Here is a 12,206-nt window from a genome sequence, read left to right on the forward strand (position 1 = left end):
TTGCCGCCTCAATATGCATTACGATAGGTTTGATGTCAGTGATGTCAAACGCCATTGGCTCTCGCATGTGCCATGTGACCGATTGCGATGAGCTCAAGTTTAGATGAATCTTTAGAACGAGATGTGACCGGTAGGATCCAGGATGTTTTTATATTGTTACGAATTGGTAAAGTTTAGGCATAGAGTTGGGATTTGGTGCTCATAAATATCTATATAATAATACAATGCAAGTAAAAAAAATTAGACTAGTCTCTTACATGTATTAATTATATTGTTGATAATTGGTTACTTTTAGGAATGTGGTTAGGTTAGGGGATCTAAAATATCATTGCATATACAATGTTGTTTTTTGCGCAGAGTTAATTAGACACAATTTTTGCAGGTATAAATCTTTGATACAAGTAAGTGTATACATGACGTAAAAAACGTGCATCAAATGGGCAGATTCAATTCATATCAAACTTTTTTGGCAAGAGAAACTAAAGTGTACATTGCCAATACATTGTTAGACACTATACATAAAGATATCAAACAAACTGAAAGCGAAAGTTTAAAATGTCTAAACTATTATTTTCTTTTGCTGCCATTCAGTCTCTATAGCACACATGCTGGGTTTTGCTTTTGACACTGGTTCAAATGACTGAGTTAGTGAGTGTTTTCAGGCGATGCGAAGAGATAAGGCAGCGTGTCTATAATATCTCTCCTACACATGGCTCACCACTTGCGAGTGAAGTCTCCATTCTTTGTACAGAAAATCCGCTCACGTGTTTATTATGCCCGGGACATGCATTGCACGTAATGAACAAGCGTGCAGTGCTCCACAAAATCATTTGAGTCGAGCATGTACCCCCTGGAAATGTATATATATTTTTAGCCGCAGGGAGTAAAAAAAAAAAAACCTGCATTAATTGCATAATTTCTTTCTTTTAAAAAAAACGTGTTTGCTAAGTGTACGTTGAATTTTGTCTACATGTGAAAAATGTTACTAAAGATTGATTCTTGGTGTGAGAGTATCTGCACAGTATCATGTGGTAAAATACTGCAGCATGTTGAAATCACCCCCATCTCTAGTTGTTGATGTTTTGTGTTCTCTCTGCTTTCAGATTTGATGGTAATTTTAATGCCAATGTTTCGAAGACTATCAGCTGTGATCGCCTCTCCCCGACTGTCAACAACCGAGCCTTTAACCCTGGACGAGACCTCAATTCTGGTGTGTATTATACTCGCACAACACATGCACACAGTGTCTAATCTTCAAAAACGAAAGCCAATTTTCTCTTAGCCAGCGGCTGCCATGCCAACCATTTGCAAACAACAATATTGCTTTTCTGATGTCAGATCTTTAAAGATTTTTTTTTTTTTTTTTTGGCCTTTTGAGTGAGACAAATGAACAAGGCTTGTTGAATGCATGACTTTGCTTATTTGCGTGTGGAAATACTTTATTTTCTCTGCTCTTGTCTCTCCTCTTGTTATTTTTTTTAATTTCACCCCATTGTAGTGACCATTGTTCATACCTCAATGCTCTTGTCCCCTTTATATCTGCTCACCTTCACTAATTGGGAAGTATATGTTTTATCATTTTACACACTGAGCCAGTTCCAACACTTTCTCTTCATATCAGATACTGTACATCAGTGTTTCCTACAGAAATCTGTTTTCCCAGTGGGGAAGAAACCCCCCCCCCCCTTTAAATACACAGCATAAACATCAGAGTGTTTCTATACTATATATTAGGCTGATTCAAACTGATAACTTGTGAGTTCATGGGTCTTTTTAACAAATTCACTAAATTAGTCTGCGCAATACAAATGTGCCATAAGACAGTGATACTCTATTTTTATAACAGCTAAAAAACTGTCATGCTACTGAAAAATGTTAAATTAGTAGCATGACTGCTTTTAGTCAGTTACTCCACAACACTGGACATTACTATTTATAATTCAGAACGGCAAGGCTCATTTTCCGGTTTTCTCTGAACACGTTGAGCTGTTTTTGTCTTCTGTCAGCCACTTTAGTGCAGACTTCATCTCTCCCTATTTCTGGCCTCTCACACACATTTGCTCTCACTCCAGAACAGATTAACCCAATTCATCTTCATACATTTGCTTATTTTTGTTAGGCAGTCATCAGGAGTTCATGTTACCACTCTCCCTCCATTTGTCGTTGAATACTGACCCCTCTAACCATGCAGCTAGTCATCAATTACATTTGATCCCTGTTACTCTAAACATTGGTGAAAAGAGAAGGGGTAGAGAGAGAGAGAGAGAGAGAGAGAGGAAAAAAGAAACAGTTAAGAGGGAGGAAAGACCTGGATAATAGAGGGATAAATTGGGTAGAGAGATATCCCTGCTGACAAAAACAGCTTAAATCAGTGTATGCTGGTCTGTTGGTCTTGGCTCCTTTTAAACTGGGTTATCTGGCCTCCCAAGCTGGTCTTCAGCGGGTCTATCATGTCTCCCAGCCTGACCAGCTGAAAAGTGCCCAAAAGCCCTCTAAATCTCCCTGCTATAAGTTTTGTTTTCGTCCTTCCAGCAAGAATGGTGTTGTTGGGTGATTTAGGCAAGTTGTTTCACACTTTACTCCTCTTGACCTCTCCAATTGTTTATTGCCCAGAGTTCTTTTGGGTCTCATGAGTCTCATAAGTGTAAGGATGCATCCCAAAACATATACTATGCACTGAAGTACTTTGCTGGTGATGGGTAAAGTTCATACTGTTGACTATAGTAAGTATGAATGAATGATGAATGAACGTTACATTTATATAGCGCTTTTCTGACACTACACCCAAAGCGCTTTACACAGTGAACAGGGGACATTCCTCAAACACCACCAGTGTGCAGCATCCACCTGGATGATGCGACGGCAGCCATAGTGTGCCAGTATGCTCACCACACACCAGCTATTGGTGGAGAGGAGAGAGTAGAGTGATACAACCAATTAATGGATGGGGATTATTAGGAAGCCATGATTGATAAGGGCCAATGGGGGGAATTTGGCCAGGACACCGGGGTTACACCCCTACTCTTTTCGAGGAGTGTCCTGGGATTTTTAATGACCACAGAGAGTCAGGACCTCAGTTTAACGTCTCATCCGAAGGACGGTGCCTTTTTACAATATAGTTTCCCCATCACTATAGGACCTACACAGTCCACAGTGTGAGCACCCCCTGCTAGACTCCCTAATATGTCTTCAAAGAAGTAAGACAGTACACCAGTATTGGGACATACTACCACATCATTCAATCTTGATTATACAGACCCCTTGTCACACACTGTTTACATCTGCAACCAAGTCTTATCATCTACTTAAATTTATTATTTGAACATTTGGAACATAAATGTAAAAACCGCTGAGGCAGATTTGACCTCACATTCCTCTGCACTTTCGACATTCAAAAATGAACAGTCAAAAATATTTCTGTAACCTTGCGCAAGGGGTTGTTTGCAATATTAGCTGAAAAAGCATGCACGGATACACACTAAGAAAATCCACCAGAAGTAGTATACCATCCGGACACCTTTGGCTTACTATTTTCGGTGTATTGTGGTTTGGGACATACTATGGTTTGACTGATCTTGCATACCTTTTATACTCGCGTTTTACTCCACCTAATCAGTATCCTTGAGGATATGCTCCATTTCGTTTTTCTGTTCTTCTAGAAAAACATACAATCTTACAATCAGTGTACACCAAGACATATACAACGGTTGGATATAAGAATCCACTTTTGAGAAGAAATAAAAAATAAAAAAAATAAATAAAATATTTTTAAAAATTGTGACGTGCTCCTTTAAAATACAAAGTTTGCTAAGGAATATTCCAGGTTCAATACAAGTTAAGCTCAATCAACACTGTACACATTGTTGATTACCACAAAAAATGTATTTGGACTTGTCCCTCCCATCATTTAAAAAAAAAAAAAGCAAAAATCTGGGTTACAGTGAGGCACTTATGATGGACTACCTTTACATGGACACCAGAAAGGGGCTTTCCCGTTTACATGCACCTTATAAATTGCATACACCTTACTCCCGTATACATGCGGCTCGGTTAGTAAGTAGCTTTCTCCACAGCAATATCATTTTCCAGAGAGGCTTGTGTAAATAATGAACATGACATCCAAAGAAGAGTTTGCTATTTTGTTCTCCGCTGCATCGCTTTATTTCCAGATATTCCAGAGTTGTTGCTGTGTTTGTTTCCTTAACTTTCCATCACGACCTGCTGCAGAATTGTGCTGCAGTGTACGAGCACATATACACAAACGTGAGGGACAGTCGATATTTTACATTGGTGTGTATAAATGGATATAGTTTATAGTGTTTGTGCTTTTCCATGTTCCCACTCTACTCCCAGAATTGTTCTGCTGTGTTGACTTGTTGTTGGGCTCCGTCCTGTGACGATAATTATCTGGTCTGTTCCACGCACATGCGCACTCTTCAAAGACTTGTATGAACACCGCTTATGCTTTTACAAAGCCTGTTTCTGCAAAAAACCCTGGAATAAACTGTTTTCTTACGAGCATGTAAACATGGTCAATGGAAGTAAATGGGGCCAATCGGTATGTTAAAATACTGACTGTTTTTAAATTATGGCCACAAGATGTAAACAATATGCGTGTTATCATGATTTTAGTCTGATAAAATCCTTTAACCAATATTTTTGTGTTATATCCAATATTACAACTTCATTGCCATGACGACGTAAGCTCTAAAATAACCATACAATCCATGATTTTACTCAAATAATACACAAGTCGAAGAATTTATGTATGTAAATGCTTTTATAAAATAATAAGCTTCACATTTCTGCCTTTAAAACCTCCAGAAAGTGGCCGTATTTACTTCCAATGTAAGTGCCTCAGATTTTTTTTTATTTATTTATTTATTTATTATTTTTTAAGAAAATTAAGGATGAGCCAATTATTTTTGTGATAATCAACATAATGCCACAAATGCTTTCGATTAAGCTTAATGTTGAACCCGGGATATTCCTTTAAAAATAGTGGATAAAAATAACCCAGGAAAGTGAGAGCAGTGTAAAGGAGAAAAAAATACAACAGTGAAACAGACTGTCTGTTTTTATTTAAAGTGGAATGAAGGTATAGAAAAAGTGAAGTGCTCTCACCTCATAACTATAGTAAATCAGCTACTCTAAACACTGGATTGAGGATTAAGCACTCTAGTGGGGCACATGTGTATGATTTTAAAGCTGCTAACATGCTACAAAGTTCCTGTTTATACAACGGGTGCAGATTGATGGCGGTTGACGCCTGTTCGTCCATTTCTCTTTTTCTACAGCAGTTTTTATAAACTATGTATGTTTAGATTGACCTGAATTGGGAATGGCTGCTCGGTGTCTCCTAATGTAAGCGTTTAAACAAATAACCATCTCTCTTTCTCTTTATTATTTATATTCTCTCTCATCTGAAGTTTTGGGTATGCTTTTCTTTTAGACACAAAGCCAGTGACATGTTTAATCCATCTAAATATTCTTTTGAACTTCATAATGGAGGGTTAGGGTTTTACCAAGCCTTTATATACTGTATTTGAGCATTGCCTGCTTATTTCACAAACATGGCAGTGCTCTGTTAAAGCTGGAATGTGTAAATTGTCTAGGATAAATGAATTTCTCCTATTCCGACTTGCAGTGATGTGAATTTCTGATTTCTTCTATTTTTGTGTATTTTTCATAATAAATTGTTTTAGATCTTCAAACGAGATATAACATAAAACAAAGGCAACCTGAATAAACACAAAATACAGTTATCAAATATATATATATATATAAATAAATAAATTTCATTGATGCAAAAAAGTTATCCAACACCTATATCACCCATGTGAAAAATGAACTGCCCCATTAAACTTAATAGCTGGTTGTGCCACCTTTTGCAGCAACAACTGCAACTATTTTTGATAACTGGAGATCAGTCTTTCACACCGCTGTGGTGGAATTTTGGCCCACTCTTCTTTGCAGAACTGGTGTAGTTTAGCCACATTGGAGGTTTGTTTTAGTATGAACTGCCTGTTTAAGGTCCTGCCACAGCATCTCAATCATGTTCAAGTCAGGACTTTGACTCGGCCATTCCAAAAATTTCATTTAGATTCTTATGAGCCATTCAGAGGTGGACTTACTCCTGTGCTTTTGATCATTGTCTTTGCTGCATAATCCAGTTGCGCCTGAGCTTCAACTCACGGGCTGATGACTGGACATTCTCCTTTAGGATTTTCTGGTAGAGAGAAGAATTCAAGTTTCCCTAAATTATTGCAAGTCGCCCTGGCCCTGAAGCAGCAAAGCATCCCCACATCATCACACTACCACCAACATGCTTGACCATAGGTATGATGTTCTTTTTGTGGAATTCTGTGTTTGATTTACGCCAGATGTAACGGGACCCCTGTCTTCCATACAGTTCCACTTTCAACTAATCAGTCCACAGAACATTCTCCCAAAAGGTTTGAGGATCATCAAGGTGTGTTTTGGCAAAATTCAGACAAGCTTTAATGTTCTTCTGGGTTAGCAGTGGTTTTTGCCTCGCCACTCTTCCATGGATGCCATTTTTGCCATTGTCTTTCTGATAGTGGAGTCATGAACAGTGACCTTTATTGATGCAGGCCTGCAGTTCCTTGGATGTAGTCCTAGGATTTTTTGTGACTTCCAAGATGAGTCATCACTGTGCTCTTGTAGGAATTTTGGAAGGTCAGCCACTTCTGGGAAGGTTCACTACTGTTCCAAGTTTTCTCCATTTGGATATAATGGCTCTCACTGTGGTTCTTTGGAGTCCCAGGGCCTTTGAAATAGCATTGTAACCCTTCCCAGACTGATATATTTCAGTCATCTTTTTCCTCATCATTTCTGGAATTTCTTTCAACCTCGGCATAGTGTGCTACTGGATGAGACCTTTTAGCCAACTTCATGCTGCTGAAAAAGTTTTATTTAGGTTTTGATTTGATTGAACAGGGCTGGCAATAATCAGGCCTGGGTGTGTCTAGTCCAGCTGAACCCCTTTATGAATGCAGTTTCATAGATTTGGAGATTTAGTAACTAAGGGGGCAAATACTTTTTCACACAAGCCCAGTTGCTATTGGATAACTTTTTTGCTTCAATAAATAACATTATCATATAAAAACTTTGGGAAGCCTGGGTTGCGCCATGCGAGGTTCGGATGTGTGAACGGTGAGCTCTGCGCACTTTGCTAGTTTTAACACTATTAATGTCATAAACCAGTGAGATTCGATACACCCTGTTCCATAACTGTTCTATGAAGACAATATGTCAAAGAATTCAAAATCCTCAGGCTCTGGAGACATTAAAAGACACTTACGTGCTAAAGCTGAAGCCCCTGAGCAACAGTAAGTAACACTCCTTCGGGACAGTGTTGTGGATGAATCTGCACGTTCTTTGTGCTTATGCCTCGTATTGGCTAGAGTTTGTTTTGTGGAGTATTTTTTGCAGGACATTGGAGGGATTAGGTCATCTGCTGCACTCATGTAACAGCAGGCTCACTGAACATTCGTTTGACTGCCCGAGGAAGCTGAACGGCTTTTTTTTGTGCTGGTTCCGCTAGCAGCTGAAGCTTGTTTTGTGGAGGAACACACCTTCGGGACAGTTATGTGGATGAATCTACATGTTCTTTGTATTTATTCTGCCTATTGGCTGGAGTTTGTTTTTTGTTTTTCTCTGTTATGTAATTCTGTCTTACAAAATTTGTATAGAAACACCAGACTTGAGCAATACGATGGCAAAGTTGTTGCGGGGGCTCTCATTTTACGGCGTACATGGACTGTTTGAGTTTAGAGGGATTGACGCCGGTTGGCGCTGTTATGCGCGGGGTTAATGCGCATGTTTTTCTTTTTTCTGTTTGTTTCTGGGGGAAGTTCGGGGTTTGATTGTTGCACTAATGTTGGAATGTGGTCTTTATAATTTTGCTTTTGACACACAATCTGTTTTTTCTAATATGTCAAAATGTCAAATGTTAATATGAGTGGATTGTCTCTCTCCACGTAGAATGTGAATGGGTTGGGGCACCGCATAAAAAGAAGGAAGGTTATTTCTTTTCTTAAATGAAATAAATATTATATAGTGTTTCTTCAAGAAACGCATCTTTCCCTGCAGGAAGCTGAAAAATTTGGGAAGATATGGGGTGGGCATGTTTTCTTTAGTGCTGGCTCAAGTAAGAGCAAGGGAGTCGTTACATTGATAAGTAAACATCTACAATTCAAATGTCTCAAACAGAGTAAAGATAAATTAGGAAGAGTCATTATTGTTTTAGCAGAAATTCAGGGGCAAAGGTTGATTTTGGCTAATATTTACGCACCTAACGCTGATGATAGGGCTTTTTTTATAATTCTTGAAGGGATGTTGCAAGCCGCTGGCACCCCTCATGATATAATATTGGGAGGAGACTTTAATCTATTGATGGACTCAGTCCTTGATCATAGTGAAGCAAAAGTGTGTAAGCCCCCTAGTGCAGACACTTCACAGGATGTTGATCATTTGAAAATTTGGTTCAACATTTTTGGATTCACAGATCTCAATTTTATAGGTATTTACAGCTATGCCACCTGTTCTGTACTATTTTTGGGAGTAGCATGCAGCCCCCCTAAAGTGACATATACTCTGGGAATTGTGATTACTGCTTTTGGAAAAGGTCATGAGGCATCAGTGTATTACTCCCTGATAATTCAGAGTCTGGGGGACAGAGCTTTAAGTTCTATCAAGAGATTATGGGAGAAAGATTTCAACTTGGTATTGGAGGAGGGAGTGTAGGCTAGGATTCTAAAAAACGTCAAGTCTGCATATAGAGATGCAAGGGGTGTGCCTTATGCAATTTAAGATTTTACCTAAAATGTATTGGACACCCTCTAGATTGTATAGGCTTGGTCTTAAAGACACACCCACCTGCTGGTGATGCCAGTCGGAGGATGGAGACAAAGCCCATGTTTTTTGGTGGTGTGTTGAGATCCAGGAATTTTGGTTGAAGGTTTAGAGTTTTGTGTGTGATGTGTTGGGCACTCGGGTTTTGTTTTGCCCCAGAATCTGTGTTTTGGGAGATGTGGGAAATAGATGGATAGAGAGCTGGGTTCTGACCAGTGTGATGATCGCCAGGCAGATTATTTTGAGGGGTTGGAGGTCAGCTGGAGCTCCTCCATTTCGGGAGTGGTGCACGGAGATGGGGAGGATGGCGGCTTTTGAGGAGGTGTCATTTGGAAGATGGGGTAACTTGGATTTGTTTGTTGGGAAATGGGGCAACTATTTGGAGTTTTTGGAGGGCTCTCGGGGTGGGGCGGTGGAGAGAGTAGTATAGTTTTAAATGTGTATGATTTTATATATATATATATATATATATATATATATATATATATATATATATATGTTTGTTTGTTTGTTTGCTTTTTTTTGTGTATATACTCATGTGTGACCACAGGGGTGTTTGTTGGGGGATTGGGAGGGGGAGGGGTGGTTGTGGGGTTTAAATGTTGATTCTATGTATATACAGTACTGTGCAAAAGTCTTAGGCACATAAGATGTTTCACAAAAACATTTATCTTAAGATAGTTATGTATATCTTCAGCTTTAGTGTGTCAATAGGAAATATAAATTTTAGACTCCCAAACATTACTTTTGTAAATAGAATAGATTAGAATAGAAGAACAGGGAGCTCTACAACAGATAGCATGACCCCCACAGACCCCCTACTGAACATTGAGTCAGTCTGGGATTAAATGAAGAGATAGAAGCAATTGAGAGAGCCTAAACAGATAGAAGAACTGTGGCAAATTCTCCAAGAAGCTTGGAACATCCTATCTGCCAACAACCAAGAAAAACTGTGTCCAGGAGTACCTAGGAGAATTGGTGCTGTTTTGAAGGCAAAGGTGGTCACATCAAATATTGATTTAGTTTTTTTTAAGTTTGCTGGACTTTGCATGACATTAATTGATAAATGAAAACTATTTATGGCATTATTTTTGAAGACATCCTTACAATGCAACATTTTTCACCAGTGCCTATTACTTTTGCACAGTACTGTATGTTTTTGCTTTATTTATTGTAAGAATCAATAAAAGAAATATATATATAGAAAAATGTGTTTTGTGTTTACTCAGATTGCCTTTGTTTTAGATTTTGTTTGAATTTTTGAAACAATTTAGTATGAAATATGCACAAAAACAGAAGAAATCAGGACTGAACAGTACAGCACTGAAATATGCAAACACAACTATAAGGGACTGTTCAGACTGAATGCATTCTTATGCTGAAAAAAAAAAAAAGGTCAACACAGTGCGACAAATATAACAGAACGAAAGGTTAAAGTTCTTTTTACTTAAAGTCATCTAAAAAAATGTGGCACTCCTGTGTGAGATGCTGAAAAAACAGCAAGACGCAGTGCAATGTTCAAAGATGTCTGTTTAGCGCATGTCTACATTGAAAAACAATTGAAATACAGCAGACAGATGCAAAAACTTGTTCGGTGTGAAAAGCCCCTAAGCCATTTGTAGGTTGATTTCCCCAAAGTGTAAACTATTGTTTGAGCATCTGACCTTCTTGACCTAGAAACATTGGGTCAACCAATGGTTTGAATTTGGGGCGGGGCTATCTGATTTGATGGCAGATGGGGGAGCGTTCGGGGAACCTGTTTGAAAACCTCAAACTGAGGCTTATCCCGTGGCCTTATGGGATAAGCTGAACAGTGATGTCAGATGACCTACTTATTCGACAGACTGATTTTTGCATACTGTGTAGTAGGGCTGGGCGATATGATGAGATTTGTCGTGGCAATGATATAAAGTGTCCATCGATAGAGATTTTGCTATATTGTGTATATCATGATATGTAAATATCCATTTGTCATGTGCATATCTATCATTGGGCAGGGCATCACTTGAGACTGAGGGAATTGAAGAAACATGAACAGGGTTTTTTCAGAATTTTAAAATTTCACTGAAATTCAGCAAATTCAATTACATTTCAATTACATCTTGCGTTAGGTGCTTCATAAGCGCTAAATATGCATCTCTTCTGACGCGCGCATCTGTGTTTCATGTGAGTGTTGCGCACGTCATCTCTGGAGCGTGCAAGTGTGTGCGAGTCCAGCAGGCTTCCCGATATTTTTGCTCCTGAGAAAGGAGAGTGCAGAGCGTGATCAGTTGGGCTACTCAATCCGGCTTTTCTCGATATTGCGGCACAGACCACAAAACTTACATGACCCATTTTAATTCTACTGAGACATTTTTTACCGTAAAGCGCTATGCAGGAAGTCAAACATCTCAAACGGCTAGACAGCCCGAGCTTCTAACCACCACTGACGAGAAAAACAGCCAAATCATTGGGTTTTTTCAACTACACATCATCACCCCTACTAAAATTCAGTTTGAATGATGTTTGAAAATCCCAGGAGATCAGCAGTCACAGAAATACTCCAACCAGCCCATCTGGCACCAACAATCATGCCACGGTCCAAATCATTGTAATGGTTGATGTGAACATTAACTGAAGCTCCTGACCCGTATCTGCATGATATTATGCACTGTACTTCTGTCACACGATTGACTGATTAGATAATCACATGGATGATTGTTGGTGCCAGACGGGCTGGTTTAAGTATTTCTGGAACTGCTGATCTCCTGGAATTTTCACACACAGCAGTCTCTAGAATTTACTCCAAATGGTGCCAAAAACAAAAAACATCCAGTGAGTGGCAGTTCTGTGGATGGAAATACCTTACTGATGAGAGAGGTCAACAGAGAATAGCCAGACTGGTTCGAACTGACAAAGTCAACAGTAACTCAGATAACCGCTCTGTACAATTGTGGTGAAAAGAAGGATGGATGATTGTTGGTGCCAGACGGGCTAGATTGAGTATTTCTGGAACTGCTGATCTCCTGGAATTTTCACACACAACAGTCTCTAGAATTTACTCCAAATGGTGCCAAAAACACTTGCGGTTATCTGAGTTACTGTTGACTTTGTCACCATTTGGAGAGCAGTGGGTTGGTGCTGTTTTGGTGGCACGAGGGGGACCTACCCAATATTAGGCAGATGGTTTTAATGTTGTGGCTGATCAGTGTAACTGCATGAAAGCAACTCCAAGTCATTCTAACCCTTGTTTATGTTAGCCAGTTAGATAACTTTAAGTTGGTGACAAGTTCAAATCAGCAGAATTTTCCAAACCAATATTCGACATGTCATACATTACAGAAAGAAAA

At 39.1% G+C, this 12,206-nt stretch overlaps 1 protein-coding gene across 1 annotated transcript in view; it reads left to right on the top strand.

The window, feature by feature from the left end:
* Window positions 1-12,206, top strand: part of LOC127446327 (VWFA and cache domain-containing protein 1) — a 144,484-nt gene that overhangs the window by 90,797 nt on the left and 41,481 nt on the right. The window contains exon 4 of the mRNA XM_051707148.1: window positions 1,104-1,210. Coding sequence (XP_051563108.1) covers window positions 1,104-1,210 — 107 coding nt within the window. The remainder of the gene's footprint in view (window positions 1-1,103; window positions 1,211-12,206) is intronic.

The sequence above is a fragment of the Myxocyprinus asiaticus genome, chromosome 9, assembly GCF_019703515.2.
Source record: "Myxocyprinus asiaticus isolate MX2 ecotype Aquarium Trade chromosome 9, UBuf_Myxa_2, whole genome shotgun sequence".
NCBI lineage: Eukaryota > Metazoa > Chordata > Actinopteri > Cypriniformes > Catostomidae > Myxocyprinus > Myxocyprinus asiaticus.